At 39.8% G+C, this 15,608-nt stretch overlaps 1 protein-coding gene across 2 annotated transcripts in view; it reads left to right on the top strand.

Annotated features, from left to right (window-relative positions):
* plcg2 (phospholipase C, gamma 2) overlaps positions 1–15,608 on the top strand; it is a 30,073-nt gene that overhangs the window by 4,357 nt on the left and 10,108 nt on the right. For both annotated transcript variants that reach the window (XM_058076342.2, XM_058076340.2), the window contains exons 3-22: positions 3,899–4,048; positions 5,197–5,290; positions 5,361–5,408; positions 5,506–5,590; positions 7,047–7,127; positions 7,210–7,250; positions 7,376–7,448; positions 8,184–8,285; positions 8,362–8,480; positions 8,568–8,653; positions 8,764–8,881; positions 9,446–9,614; positions 9,736–9,831; positions 10,002–10,088; positions 11,308–11,477; positions 11,624–11,824; positions 13,955–14,077; positions 14,153–14,333; positions 14,965–15,033; positions 15,496–15,605. In XM_058076342.2, coding sequence (XP_057932325.2) covers positions 3,899–4,048; positions 5,197–5,290; positions 5,361–5,408; positions 5,506–5,590; positions 7,047–7,127; positions 7,210–7,250; positions 7,376–7,448; positions 8,184–8,285; positions 8,362–8,480; positions 8,568–8,653; positions 8,764–8,881; positions 9,446–9,614; positions 9,736–9,831; positions 10,002–10,088; positions 11,308–11,477; positions 11,624–11,824; positions 13,955–14,077; positions 14,153–14,333; positions 14,965–15,033; positions 15,496–15,605 — 2,203 coding nt within the window. The remainder of the gene's footprint in view (positions 1–3,898; positions 4,049–5,196; positions 5,291–5,360; positions 5,409–5,505; positions 5,591–7,046; positions 7,128–7,209; positions 7,251–7,375; positions 7,449–8,183; positions 8,286–8,361; positions 8,481–8,567; positions 8,654–8,763; positions 8,882–9,445; positions 9,615–9,735; positions 9,832–10,001; positions 10,089–11,307; positions 11,478–11,623; positions 11,825–13,954; positions 14,078–14,152; positions 14,334–14,964; positions 15,034–15,495; positions 15,606–15,608) is intronic.

The following is a 15,608-nucleotide window of genomic DNA, read 5'->3' as shown; positions in this document are numbered from 1 at the left end:
AATGAAAAGGCCAAAATGTTCTCAATAAAAGCATAATGGAAGGTCAGCAAAATTTTTTTGTTCACTCCAAAGGAACTCAGCTTCCTCAACATGTACAGTCTCTGATTGCACTTCTTGAGGATCTCCTCTGTATTAGATGAAAATCTCAGAAGGCCATCAAATATAGTGCCTAGGTACCTATACTCCTCAACCACCTCCACCGGTTCCCCCCCAATGGTGGTAGTGATGGCCTCTGCAAGTTGTCTCTGCTTGCTGCTGTATGTCACAATCACCTCTTTGGTCTTGGTTGGGTTGAGTTGCAGGCAAACATCATCACACCAGGTGACAAAGTCCTGAAGAACAGAGCTATGGTGTAGATTAGGTGCAGAAAGCAGAGAAAGTAGAACTGTGTCGTCAGCAAACTTCACGAGGTGGCAATGCGGCTGGCTAGACCTGCAGTCATCCGTATAGAGGATGAAGAGGAGTGGTGATAAAACACAGCCCTGGGGGGAGCCGGTGGAGGTATGGAGGGTGTCAGAGTATAAACCGTTAACAAGCACCCTTTGTGAACGGTCAGTTAAAAAATCCATAATCCACAAAGTGAGCTGATGATCCAGTTTAAAGCGGGTAACTAACTTTTGAGCAAGGAGGTGTGGCTGCATGGTATTGAATGCTGATGAGAAGTCCGCGAACAGGAGCCGAGCAATGGAATTAGGGGTCTCCAGATGAGCATGGATGGCCTCCATTATGAACAGTTTGGCATCGTCCACTCCCCTGCTGGCCCTGTATGCAAACTGCAGTGGGTCCATAAGACTGGCAACAGACTTGGTGATGGAGTTTTTAATGATTCTCTCCATAGCTTTCATCACCAGGGACGTCAAGGCTACAGGCCTCAAGTCGTTCAGCACCTTAACGGAACCCTTCTTGGGAATGGGGATGATTGTTGAGTGTTTCCACCTCTGGGGCACAGTGCAGCAGTTCATGGAAGTTTGGAACAGTTGCTGGAATACCTCTCCCAACTGTGCAGCACAGTGCTTGAGGGTCCGTGCGCAGATGCTGTCAGGTCCAGTAGCTGTGTTGAGCTTTGTCATCTTCAGTGCTCTCACAACCTCCTCCTTGCTGAAGGTAACAGTAGGAATCCCAGGGTGGAGTGAGGAAATGAAGGACTTCCGCTCTGAACTTCTGTCCCTTTCAAACCTTGTAAAAAATGAGTTAAGGTCATTAGATAGGGACGTTGTGCTACAGCCGTCAACCTGGATGGGTTTACGACTGGATGTCATACAGTTCACAGCTGCCATCTTCTTCAGGCCCTGCCAAGCAGAGCGGAGGTTCCCCTGGGAAAACGAGGCCTCCACTTTGTTCTTATAATTCAGCTTGGCTCTTTTTATTGCACGCTTGACCTCTCGGTTGACCTCCTTCTTTTCCTCCGCTGTACCCGTATAAAAAATCCTTTTTTTCTTATTGAGTAGCTGCTTCAGTTCTTTCGTTACCCAGGGTTTATTGTTAGGGAATACTGTAATGGTTTTGGTTGGGATAATGTTGTTGACACAGAAGGATATATAATCTGTGACTGTGTCGACCTGTTCGTCGATGTTGTTGGAGGCCAGTAAACATTTCCAGTCAGTGGATTCAAAACAGCCCTGGAGTCTGTCAATACTACTGGGCGTCCACTGTTTAACAGTCTTAATGATTTTTTCTGACCTCTTGACAATGGGCACGTAAGCTGGAGCAAGCAAAATACTGTTGTGATCTGCAGAACCAAGGGGAGGAAGGGGGACTGCCTTATAAGCCTTTGGCACAGAGCCATAACATCTGTCCAATGTTTTACCAAGTCGTGTGGGGCAGTCAATGTATTGTTGAAATCCCTTAAGAGATTTATCCATTAAACAGTGATTGAAATCACCCATCAAGAATTTTGGTGCGTCTGGGGAGATTGATTCTAACCTGTTTATGGTATTCTTGACATGTTCAGAAGCAGCAGCAGCGTTTGCTTTGGGGTGAATATAAACCAAGATTATAAAAAGTTGTGGAAACTCCCGTGGGAGGTGGAATGGGCGAAGAGAGATGGCCAGCAGTTCTATGTCAGAGTTGCACAACTCTTCCCTGATCACAACAGATTTGCAATAGGATGGGTTGACATAGATGCAGACCCCGCCCCCACAATGTTTCTTAGTGAGAGAGGAGTCTCGATCCAGCCTTACAGGAGAGCCAAACCCGTCTATGTGCAGGGCGTCATTGCTGTCTCCTTTATTTAGCCATGTCTCTGTAAAGGCTAAAATCGATGCTGTCCGATATTCATACATATGGTTGACATTAGCTTGTAGTTCGTCAGTCTTGTTGCGGAGTGAGCGAACGTTAGCCAGAATGACTGAAGGAAGAGTTCGATGTTTCACATTCCTCTGCTTTAGTCTGGCTCTGACGCCTCCCGTTTTCTTCCCCCTCCTGGTTGCCTTCTTTTTTTGGTGAGTGTCATACTGGCCAGTCGCGTGACTACGGAGTATCTCTTCCGGTATCTCCTCTGTGAGGACGACTCGATCGGCTTGAAACCGCAGCTGCAGAAGCGAATCCCTGGAATATGTAGTCCGTGGAGTGTCTGAATGACTATGTCCATTTGTTTTGCAGAAAAAATGGTCCATAAAGTGCAGCAGAAACACCGCAATCCACAGGATCCTAGTGTAATCCATTGACCGGTGTATTCGGGGCTAGTGCTAGCTAGCACTAGCCTCGCTAGTTTCCACAGTATGGTGATCACGCAAGCAAATGACAGCTGCAGGCGTTCGTTGAAAAATAAAAAGGACAGCACATAAAATCAACTGAACGTATGTTGCCCTGACACTGCTAAAAAAGGAAGCTAAAAAACACACATTAAGGGACATGTACAATAAGAGCTGCTCGTCTGTGCCAGCGGTCACCACACGAGCAGTGATCAGCTGAAATGGAATTCCTGGTATTCCTCAAAAAACATATTTTTGATATCATGCCATTCACATTTTTAACTTTTATACATTTTAAGAAATTTTTGCTTTTGTCTTACTACCCCAACCTTCCATAAGTGGGTCAAAAATGACCCGGTCGGGTTGTTTTCTTGAAATATCTTCGTAATGAAAATTTTTTATCATTTCATATTCTAGGTATTCCTCAAAAAACATGTTTTTGATATCATGCCATTCACATTTTTAACTTACCTTTTATACATTTTAAGACATTTTTGTTTTTGTGTTACTACCCCAACCTTCTATAAATGGGTCAAAAATGACCCGGTCAGGTTGTTTTCTTGAAATATCTTTGTAATGAAATTTTTTTATCATTTCATATTCCTGGTATTCCTCAAAAAACATGTTTTTGATATCATACCATTCACATTTTTAACTTACCTTTTATACATTTTAAGAATTTTTTTTTTGTCTTACTACCCCAACCTTCCATAAGTGGATCAAAAATGACCCGGTTGGGTTGTTTTCTTGAAATATCTTCGTAATGAAAATTTTTTATCATTTCATATTCCTGGTATTCCTCAAAAAACATGTTTTTGATATCATGCCATTGACATTTTTAACTTACCTTTATGTAACACACAATGGATCCTCACATTTTCTATTGTTGTACGGGGTCATTTTCTTTTTCAAAGATGTAAAAAAAGTGAAAAATGAAGATGTTTCTAACATGAAATCATTCTTGTGTGGTCCTAAATATAATACTAAATATCATACAAGTGATTATTCCTAACCAAAATGGCAAATTTGGCATAAAAAGGTATTGATTCTAGTATGGGTGATTTTTGAGCCACTGATGGAAGAGTGTAGGGTCCAGTCACTTGTGCATCGAAGGGTTAAAGGCTGTGTTCTGAAGCATTTGATGGACAGCCTATTTCACACTGAGGCCTCTACTCCATTGGAAATATGTCCTGTCTGTGTTTCAGTGGATCTATTTGAGATCAGAGAGGTTCGCCCCGGCCGGAATTCCAAAGACTTTGAGCGCTTCAAAGATGGCAAGGACAAACACGATGAGAATACATGTTTTACCATCTTCTACGGCTCACAGTTTGTACTCAGCACCTTAAGTCTGGGAGGTGAGTACGTCTTCAACGGTTTTACGGCTTTATACGTCTGAGGCATTGTCTTCTCTTATGATGTGGTAGCATACTACCTCTTAGCATGCTAACAAAAAACTATTGATTATGTTGTCATTTCTTTAAAGGGGACCTATTATGCTTTTTGCACTTTTCTGACCAATAAATGTAGTTAGAATGTTGTATTCCCGTGTTAAACCATGTCAAAGGTTCAGGTGATGAGGTTTGCGCATTTGGAATTGAGCCCTGAAAGAAGTTTGGGATGGCTCAAAATGCTCGGTTTCCGGGGGCGTTGCAAAACTGTTCCTTTGTGATGTCACAGAGGAGCAGGCTTCCATATATGGGCGTGGCACACTCTGCCAAGCTCAGCTTCTGGAGCAAGAAGCTTTTGGAGGAAGACAAAAATATTTTCATCCGTCAACGGCATTTCACACGGGGACTGTTTTTGTGAGCATGAACATGAAATATCCGCCAAATTGTTGCCGAAGCCAGAAGCACGGAGGTGGAGCGAACCACTGGAGCACGGTAGTCCTGCAAAAAAACATGTAATGACCACATTTCCACTTCCGATGTCTTGTGCCAAGATTGTCTGCAGTTAGTAAACGTCCGGCTTCTGAGCTCCAGGGCACTAGCGGTGCTTCTGACAAAGTGTGTCCGACAATGAGTCCTCCTCTTCTGAGCACTCCAAAGACTTTATTTATTATTATTATTAACTACCATAGCCAATAAATTAGAGTGTTTGCAGTAGTAGTAGTAGTTTGGTAGTGTGACCAATAACATTGGAGTGGGCGTACCCGGAGGCGGTCCGTTTTGACAGGAAGGAAGCACAAATCCAAGGAGATACAGTTGGAATTGGTGCAGATTCTGGAAGATCTAGAAAGTTTTCTGTGCAGGTTATTGTGAGTAGCTGCTCTACAGGAGTCCATAACTCAATATAAATGGTAAAAAAAAAATTTGCATAATTATTACAATTCCTTGTTTTCCGGCCTAAAAATTCCCATTGTAATGAAATCCAACATTTCGCCAGCCCATTCCAGCATCTATATGAATTATATGACTCCATATTTTCCATACAGCATGTCAGCTATGCATATACAATTTCTCCCCAGGTTGCCTTCTGTAGTTGAGTTATTGTGCTTATTTCCTAGCTGATTCTGTGGAGGATGCACATAAATGGCTGCTTGGACTTGAGATGCTAGTTGAGGAGACACTGGCCACTCCTACCCCGGTTGTTATTGAGAGGTAATCATACACGCAAACGCGCTCTAATTACACTTTACAGCCTCATCTAGCAAGGTTTTCTTTGTTCAAGCTGGCTGAGGAAGAAAATGTATTCTGTCAATCAAACAAAGACAAACAGGTAGGACATCATTTTCTTCATTTTCTTTCACGGCGACTCGTTCAGTCTTGCTACGTCTTCTTTATGAACGCATGTCCTTTCAATGTGATCTTTTCAGCATATCCACCAAGGAGCTGAAGACTCTTCTCCCTTTGCTCAACTACAAACCACCGAGCGCTCGCTCTCTGAAAGACAAATTTATGGTGTGCTTCCATTTTTTTTTTTTTTTTGGTCTTTAATCCGATAGATGTTGCATTCACTGACGTGCATTCGCTGAGTAGGGTAGGCAGACAGGAAGTGACGTCTGGGGTTCAGAGTTGAGTTTTAGCCTGCAACAGGAGCCGGTGTTAGGGATTATTGTGGATCAAATCTGGTGCTTGTGTGTCTCATCCAACATTACAGTGACATTACAGACACCTAGTGGTCAGTGTAGGATACTACATATCATTACATCATCTTTGACTGCGTCTTCTGAATGACTAAAATCCGTATTTATTCATTCATTTTTTACCGCTTATCCTCAAAAGGGTCGCAGGGGGATGCTGGAGCCTATGCCAGCTGTCTTTGGACTGGTGGCCAGCCAATCACAGGGCACATATAGACAAACAACCATTCACACTCACATTCATACCTATGGACAATTTGGAGTCGCTAATTAACCTAGCATGTTTTTGGAATGTGAGGAAACCGGAGTACGGAAGTATGGGAACTCCACATAGAGATGCCCGAGGGGGGAATCAAACCCGAGTCTCCTAGCCAAGTGGTAGTGGCAACCACTCGTCCACTGCGCAGACCATTCATTCATTTTCTACGAGGGTCGCAGGGGGTCCTGGAGCCTCCTGGTGATTTTTGCAAGGTTAGTTCATGTAACAGGCGTGTAAAGGTGACTGTAGGGGTGTTATTTCATGTATAGAGGACTCTAATTATGTTAAAAACATACAGTTTTTTTCTGCTCCAACTACAAAAAAAAATCATTCATTTTCTACCGCTAATCCTCACAAGGGTCGCAGGGGGTGCTGGAGCCTCCTGATGATTTTTGCAAGGTTAGTTCATGTAACAGGCGTGTAAAGGTGACTATAGGGGTGTTATTTCATGCATAGAGGACTCTAATAATGTTAAAAAACATACAGATTTTTCTGCTCTAACTACAAAAAAATAATTCATTTTCTACCGCTAATCCTCACAAGGGTCGCAGGGGGTGCTGGAGCCTATCCCAGCTGTCTTCGGGCGAGAGGCGGGGTACGCCCCGGACTGGTGGCCAGCCAATCACAGGGCACATATAGACAAACAACCATTCACACTCACATTCATACCTATGGACAATTAAGTGCTAATTAACCTAGCATGTTTTTGGAATGTGGGAAGAAACCGGAGTACCCGGAGAAAACCCACGCATGCACGGGGAGAACATGCAAACTCCGCATAGAGTTGCGGGTGGAATCGAACTCGGGTCTCCTAGCTGTGTGGCCTGCCCGCTAATCACTCGTCCACCGTGCAGCCAATGTATGACTTCATATATTTTAATGAATATTTGATTTATGAAATAGGATTGGAACGGTACGCCATTACGGCTCATTTTGAGATACAGTAAGAGAACAAAATGTAAAACACAAAAATAAAACAAATGTGTTGCAATTGTTTTGTTTTGTTATTTCACAGGAAGTGGGAGTAAAACACGACCGTTTGGACTTTGAGCAGTTTCATAAATTGTACAACCTCATAATGTTCGATCAAAATGAGGTAAGCAGGAGTTTGGGAAGAATGACGTCATGAACTTGTTGTATGATGATGCACAATTGTCCTTTCGTTCTTCCTCACTTAGATTCTTGAAGAATTCAAAAAGGATTGCTTGTTTATTTTAGGGTGAGCTGCTTTTCTTTTTCGTCTTTTTTTGTGAGACTGCATTTTGAAAGTCGAAACAAGTGCTGCCTCACTTATATTGTGTCTTATTGTGTCTTATTTTGTGTGCACTCTTTGCTGTTATTCAGTAATACAGACAAGCCTGACGCTTCGGTCGTCCTGCTGCATGACTTCCAACGATTTCTCATCTACCAGCAGAAGGTAAACCATGTTAATCCTAAAAATAAAAAAAAAGTTTTAACAATATAGTGGAACCTTGGTTAGCGTTTGTTCTCGAAAATCTAAGCCAAAATTTTGCCACATACTTTTTCCAGTAAGTCCTGTCGTATTGTTAGCACACTGCATGGGTCCAACTTTGTTCATGTATTTTTATCACTAAAAGTCCTTAGCTTGCTAGCAAAATGGCAACCGGAACCACCAGAAGTCAGCTACGTCTATGACGTCATCAGCGGTTGACTCTCAATACCAAAACTGTTCACACAAAAAATGTATTAAAAATAATAAATTAATGAAATTAAATTTAAAAATAAATAAAATTATTTTTTTTATGGTTTTACATTCATAAAACAATTCTAAATGCATATAAATGACAAATGAACATTTTAGCTTACTTTTACCTTCACTGAAGATGGGATTCTCCACTTGAGCGTTGCCAAAGACACAATGTGGCAGCAAGACCCAACAGAGACACCACCTTCCTGTCTTGCCATGAGTTAAGTCAAACATTTGCATCACAAAAATGCCTCCTCAAAAAAATCCGACCTCACTATGTGTTCCGGTGTTTAGATGAAGACGTTATGACTGCACTGTTGCGCTGAGCTAAATTTTTAAAAGTCATTCATGGGAATGTGTTGTAACCACAAAAAGTAAGACGACATGTTGTCAACTGAGAACTTCCTGTATTTGAATTTTCACTGCTACTTTCCCGTCCTCCAGGAGTCTTGGGCCAGCGATCTGAATCAGGTGAAAGAGTTGATGACCACTTTCATTGACGACACCATGAGAAAAACCAATGACCCTGAGTTCACCGTCAGTGAGGTACGGACTGATGTTTTCACGTGCAAAAAAAGATCTTTTAAATCTCTGAATTTGATGAACTTTCTCTGTGCCTCAGTTCCTCAGCTTCCTGTTTTCCAAGGAGAACTCCCTGTGGGATGATAAGCTGTCAGACGTTAACAACCAAGACATGAACAACCCTTTGTCTCATTACTGGATTAATTCATCACACAACACGTCAGTGTGACATCTCTATAAAACACAAATGTAAGCAATTTTCACTGACTTTTTTTTAATTTTATGTGAAATTTTGTGTTTTTTTAGTTACCTGACAGGTGATCAGCTCCGTAGCGAGTCTTCCACGGAGGCGTATGTGCGTTGCCTACGCCTGGGATGTCGCTGTGTTGAATGTCAGTACGTGTTTCTTATTTTGATTGTGCATGGACTTTGTACTGTTTTCACCTAAATTTACCCTTTTTGTTCTGAATGTGTTGTTTTTTTTTTCTGCTGCGGTTTGCAGTGGATTGCTGGGAAGGACCAGGAGAACCCATCATCTATCACGGCTGGACTAGAACCACCAAGATCAAGTTTGAAGATGTGGTAAAAGCCATCAATCAGCACGCTTTTGTGACGTCTGAGTAAGTGGCACAAATAACTCACTATAAAATTAAATTAAATTAAATTAAATTAAATTAAATTAAATTAAATTAAATTAAATTAAATTAAAATAAAATAAAATAAAATAAAATAAAATAAAATAAAATAAAATAAAATAAAATAAAATAAAATAAAATAAAATAAAATAATAAATCACTTATTCAGGGCAAGAGAGGCTAAAGAATAAATTTTTACATCAGTTACATCACATACCAACGAAAATAAATTTCTGGGGATCACAATAGATGAAAATATGAGCTGGAAACCTCATATTACAAATATACAACATAAGGTGGCCAGAAATATTTCATAATAAAAATTTTCATCATTTATGTGCAGGTTAATTGAATTGAATTGTGACCCGAGTGCTACCAGGGTTAGACACAGAACTGGGAAACACCTAAGTCATTTTATGTTTTAATCCTTCCATATTACCTAATCATGTTCCATAAGGTGTTAGATGTTTTTTTCTTCCAAACTTAAGCAACAACAGTAGTACTGTTTTTGTACTGTTTTGTTTGGTTAACGCTGGAGCTCTCCACCAGGTTCCCAGTCGTACTCTCCATAGAAGAGCATTGCCCATTGGAGCAGCAGCGTCATATGGCTCGTATCTTCAGGGACGTGTTTGGAGACAAACTTCTACTTGAGCCAGTGGAGCACATGGCTGAGCAGCTACCTTCACCCACGCAGCTGAAGGGCAAAATCATCCTCAAGGTGCTTTGTGTGCAGGGTTGAGCTTTAGGTTCTCTCTATGAACCTGCAAACACTGTGTGTGTGTGTGTGTGAGTACAAGGTGTTGAAATAATTGTTTTGAAATGTTGATGTCCACATCCAGCACAAGAAGCTCAGTGTCGATGGCGGGGTTGCCAGCAAAGACTTCAGGACTTGGCAGAAACAGGGAGACTTGGAGATGTGGGACCCTGTCAACCAGGTACTTTAAGAGGAAGGAAATGGCCTGACGACTTTTTACTCCAAGAACTCTTGAACCTAAGACCCGATTTAAAATCATTTGGTCATCAGTATGGAGACATACTTTGAATATGAATTTATTTATGTTTATCTGTGATGTTTTGATATGGAATTTGTGTTTGTCCGTTTCAGCGGTGGAACAACCACTACTGTGTGATCTCTGATGACATGTTGTACTACGCAGAGGAGTACGAGGAGGAAAAGGAAGACCTCAGGAAGGTGAATTAAATCAACCCCAACAGTCCGAATATGTCTATGTGCTTCAGTCACTGACACATGGGAGTTTCTTTTTAGGTTGGCTTATATTTTTTTTCAGAGACATACCTTGAGTCCTTACCAAATCCCTTTTCAAATTTGACAATGACTCTCCAAAAACAAGTTTTTGTTGTGTTTTCCTAAAGGAGTTCCATTTATGGTGATGGTAATGGTTTTATTTCATTTGAACATGCATCAGATCACAATTGAGTGCATCCCATAATCAGTTCCCAGTTCCACATGTCCAAAAGGAGTAGGAAGAAGCAAAGCTTATTAAATCCTACCTCTTCATCTGGTACAATTAGTAACTGTTACATTTGTTCACTTCCTGCTTTCCTAATATAGTGACATTTTTTAATTTTAATTTTAATTTTAATTTTAATTTTAATTTTAATTTTAATTTTAATTTTAATTTTAATTTTAATTTTAATTTTAATTTTAATTTTAATTTTAATTTTAATTTTAATTTTAATTTTAATTTTAATTTTAATTTTAATTTTAATTTTAATTTTAATTTTTTTATATTTAGACACAAGTCTTCACCAACTCCAGAAAAGGAAGCTCCATGGCTTCCTGACGCGGTATCTTGTCTTTCAACAGCTTTTTGTCATGATTCTTAAGAAAATAAAAAACTTCAAAAGGTGCACCATCGACGCACAGTCCATGTTTTGCGAGCAAACCAAGTCTAGCACAAATCTTTGGATAGCGTCCGCCTCGGTTAGCTTGTTCTTCAGTTAAAATAGAACATTTGTCCGCCAATCTGTGTTCTTAATGTATTTTTAAAAAAATCACAAAACACCTTTAGCTCAGGTCTATATCACCTGTCTATGATGTCATCAGCAGTTCAAAAAATGTTCCAGGGGACCTATTATAATTTTCCCACTTTTCCGACCTATAAATGTGGTTAGAATGTAGTATTCCCATGGAAGTTAGTCTTGGAAAAAGTTTGGGATGGCTCAAATACCTTGGTTTCAAAAAGCGTGGTAAAACTGCCCCTTTGTGATGTCACACAGGAGCAGGAAATAACTCATGGCAAAACAGGAAGGTGGTATCCATGTTGGTAAAAGTAACCTTAAATGTAACTCCATTACTACATGTAAAACTATAATTATTAATCTATAAAAACATGCTTTAATTGGGACTCCAAAGTCCCGCTTTTAATCAACCATTATGTGTTTCGCAGTTCCAAGACCTGCATTGTTCAGAGACGTGGTTTCACGGTCACATCAGGGAGGGCCGGCAGATGGCGGAGCGACTGATTCACGATTACTGCACGGAGATGAGAGGAAGAGATGGCACCTTTTTGGTGCGACAGAGTGATCGGGTCGCCGCAGACTTCACGCTTTCCTTCTGGTAGGACTCACGTCAGCCATATTGATTGTACCGATTACGCTGGCTTTGTCGTGTCAATCTATTTACGTCTGTGACAATCTGTCTTGTATCAGTTGTATCTGTGGTTTGGAACAAGTTCAAAGGTTGAGCTTATTCGTGCGTTTCAGGCGCAGTGGGAGAGTCCAGCACTGCCGTATTCGTTCTTTGTCGGAGGGACAAAACACGTATTACTACCTGACGACAAACCTCCATTTTCCCAGCGTGTATTCCTTGATACAGCACTACAGAGAGAACCCTCTACGCTGCCATGACTTCGAGCTGCGGCTCACCGACCCCGTACCTCACCCCAATCCGCATCTACAACAAGGGTTGGTCGCTGTCAAGCACAGCTAGACAATTCATCTATCATTAATCCATTATCCAATTAATCCACAACTATTTTGGTATTCACTGTTGTAAAAAAATATATATAAATTAGGGATGTCTGATATCATCATTCAAAATACGATATTGGTTGATATCACTGTCGGATTTGTTCCCGATCACGAAACCCCAAATTTTAAAAAATGCTTTCCACAACACATATGTGTTCATACCACCACAGGAGATATGTTATGTTACACATATCGATATCGGCTGATATCGGAAATTGAGAATTGAACAATATCGGCACATCAGTTTTCTGCAAAAATGCAGATTTGTAGATTTTCTGCAAAAATCCCTAATGTAAATATCCTGATTTCAGCTTCTCAAATGTGAATAATTTTTCTTTTCCGTAGTTCATGAAAGTAGAGCTATTATCACGCACATCATCTTCGACTTTCTCATAATATTATAGCAAAAAAATATATAAAAAAAATACATACTATATAAATAAATATATATATTTTTTTTCAACTCTATACCACTAAAATGACTATTTGTTTTTCTTTCTTGAGTTAAATTGCTAAATTTTTTTCCAAGCATCGGCTTAATCGACTAAGAAAACAATCATTAGTTGCAGACATACTATCAAAAACTTTATTTATTATGAATTCATTTTGAAATTTCAGATGAAAACCGAAGCATTTTTTTCCATCTAAAATAATGTACATCCGAGTAACTTGTTCCAGCCCCCCAAAAATACAGTGTAACCTCGGTTAGCATGCACCTCGGTTAACACGTTTTATCGGTTAACACTGAAAATGTTGCCTCGGTTTGCATACATTCTACCTTTAGCGTGAATCCAGATGTGTTCTTAATGTATTTTTATCACAAAGCGTCCTTGTTAGCAGTTTGATAATACACAGAAACACATATGTGTTCATACTACCACAGGAGATATGTAATGTTACACATTTCAGTATCAGCTGATATCGGTATCGGAAATTGAGAGTTGGACAATATCGGCATATCGGTTTTCGGCAAAAATGACAATATTGGACATCCCTAATGTAAATATCCTGATTTCAGCTTCTCAATAATTTTTTCTTTTCCCGTAGTCATCCATGAAAGTAGAGCTATTATCACGCACACCATCTTCGACTTTCTCATAATATTACGGCTTAATAAAAAAAAATGTATATTTCAACTCTATGCCACTAAAATGACATTATTTTTCTATTCTTTCTTGTTGAGGTAAAATTGCTACTTTTTTTTCAAGCATCAGATTAATCGACTAAGAAAACAATCGTTAGTTGCAGACATACTATCAAAAACTTTGTTTTTTCCAATGAATTTATTCCAAAAATTCAGATGAAAACTGAAACATACAAAAACTGAAGCATTTTTTTCCATCTAAAATAATGTAAATCCAAGCAACCCGTTCCAGTCCCCCCAAAATACAGTGTAACCTCGGTTAGCATGCTCCTCGGTTAACATGTTTTATCGTTTAACACTGAAAATGTTGCCTCAGTTTGCATACATTCTACCTTTAGCGTGAATCCAAATGTGTTCTTAATGTATTTTTATCACAAAGCGTCCTTGTTAGCAGTATGCTAATACATAGAACAGGTCAGCTTTGTCACCTGACTATGATGTCCTCAGCAGTTGACTCTGTCGTTTTTTTGCGAACTGACACAGTTGCACCACAAGTCTCTGCTGTTCTTTTGACCTTGGTTAAAGAAGGTAAGAAACACTATTGAATTCAAGGAAGAAGTCGTAACAAAATATGACTGTAGTGTCTGAGTGGATCGCTGTCTTTGTCAACAGTCGCTTCTTTCACGAAGGTAAAACGACTTAAAAGTTCAATGACCTCCGTCACTCATCATTTACATGCATTTCCAATTGCAATTCTAATAGTAAATCTATTAAAACGTGTTTTGTGTTAACATGTTGGCTTTCTTAATTGGATTTACATGATTTTTTGGTTTGAGTACGTTGGTACTTGGTTAGAGTCGGACCTTCTAGAACGGATTAATGACACTAACCAAGGTTTTACTGTATTACCTTTTCTAACATTATATGAACATGAAGAACTTCATGATGTGTTCCAAATTGCAATGCTTTACATCCTCAAGGTGGTTCTACAGTAACTTGAGCAGAGGTCAGGCCGAGGATTATCTGCTTCGGATTCCCAGAGACGGAGCGTTCCTCCTCCGACAGAGAGAGGGAGAGCCAGACTCCTTCGCTATCACTTTCAGGTTCTTCCGATTTTTACTACTTGATTTGCTTAATTCCCTTTTTTTTATATTCAAATGCATTTCTCCGTCTCCCAGAGGTGACGGTAAGGTGAAACATTGTCGGATCCAGAAGGAAGGTGGTGTGTACGTGCTGGGGACCACAACCGAGTTTGAGAGCCTGGTGGAGCTAGTAAACTACTTTAAGAAGAAACCGCTATATCGCAAGACCAAGCTACGATACCCAGTCACACCAGACCTGGTGGAACGCTTCAGCACAGTGAGTGACGAATGAAGAAAAATCTAATAATTATGATAATTATTCATAATAATAATAACGACTAACATTTACTTACATTTATTATAACATTTAGTTTCTGTGCTTTTTGGGTGTTTTGGTGTTTCCTGAAAAGGCGGCTTTGAGATAAAATGTCCGACTATTCATGCTAAAATGTTAGCTAACATTGGCGCCCACACATGCGAGTTGAGGGGTGATTACCTCCTCCTGTGTGGGCAGACTCACATGCCTAGACACCAAAGCTATTTGAATCAGTTAGTATGTGGAGGCCTTGTTTTGGAGACAAGGGGCCTCTAGCCTCAAGGTAATGTATATCTTAGCAGAAATACATACATTCATAACCAAAAATATATAATATATGCCAATAATTCCAATGCTTTTGACCAAAGATGTGTTGGCCAAAAACATTGGTATCACTGGCATGCCAATAAATGTTTGGCCGTGACTGGTATGTTCATGCATCATTGAAATTAATATTAGTCAAATCACATGGAATAATGCACACAAAAAAAATATATAAATCCAAAAGTCATTACTTCAGTGTTGTCTAATAAATAAAATTTGTAGAAATGATTTGCACAGAATGCACCTTATTTTGGAATCCGTTTCACAGATTAACGACTCTGCCTCTCTGTACGAGATGAAGACATACGTGGAACCCAATGAAATTGAGTCATCACTGGTATGTAAAGTGTACACAACCATACTTCACCGGGGCTGGGTGAAAAAAAAAACAAGCCATTAAAACGAGTGATTATTCCGAACCAAAATGGCAAAATTGGCATAAAAACACATTGATTCCAGTACGGGTGATTTTTGACCCACTTTTGGACATGTGGAACTGGGAACTGATGATGGGATGCACTCAATTGTAATCTGATGCATGTTGAAATGAAATTTCATTGTACAAGTTTGCACTAAAACCTGAAAAAAAAAACACTTTTTCATAATTTATGTGCAGGTTAATCGAATCGTGATAACCGGTAAGCCATTTTGAACCTTCTGAACGATAATGGAAACGATGTAGGAAATTGGCCATGATACCCAGCCCTATAATTCACTATACTTTTAAGTATTGTTTTATGCTTAATAATATATGTACTGTACTGTAGACATGAATAATTGTATTATGTGTGTACCTCAGCCAAAGAGTACAGTCCGGGCTGTTTATAGCTACCAGGCCATGAGGCCGGATGAGCTGACCTTCAGCAAAGGGGCTTTGATACATAATGTATTCAAAGACAACAACGGGTGGTG

Source organism: Doryrhamphus excisus, linkage group LG1 (genome assembly GCF_037039965.1).
Source record: "Doryrhamphus excisus strain RoL-2023G ecotype Guam linkage group LG1, RoL_Dexc_Guam_v1.1, whole genome shotgun sequence".
Taxonomy (NCBI): domain Eukaryota; kingdom Metazoa; phylum Chordata; class Actinopteri; order Syngnathiformes; family Syngnathidae; genus Doryrhamphus; species Doryrhamphus excisus.
The sequence above is the reverse complement of the archived record's forward strand: the minus strand, read 5'-3'. Positions and strand labels throughout refer to the sequence as shown.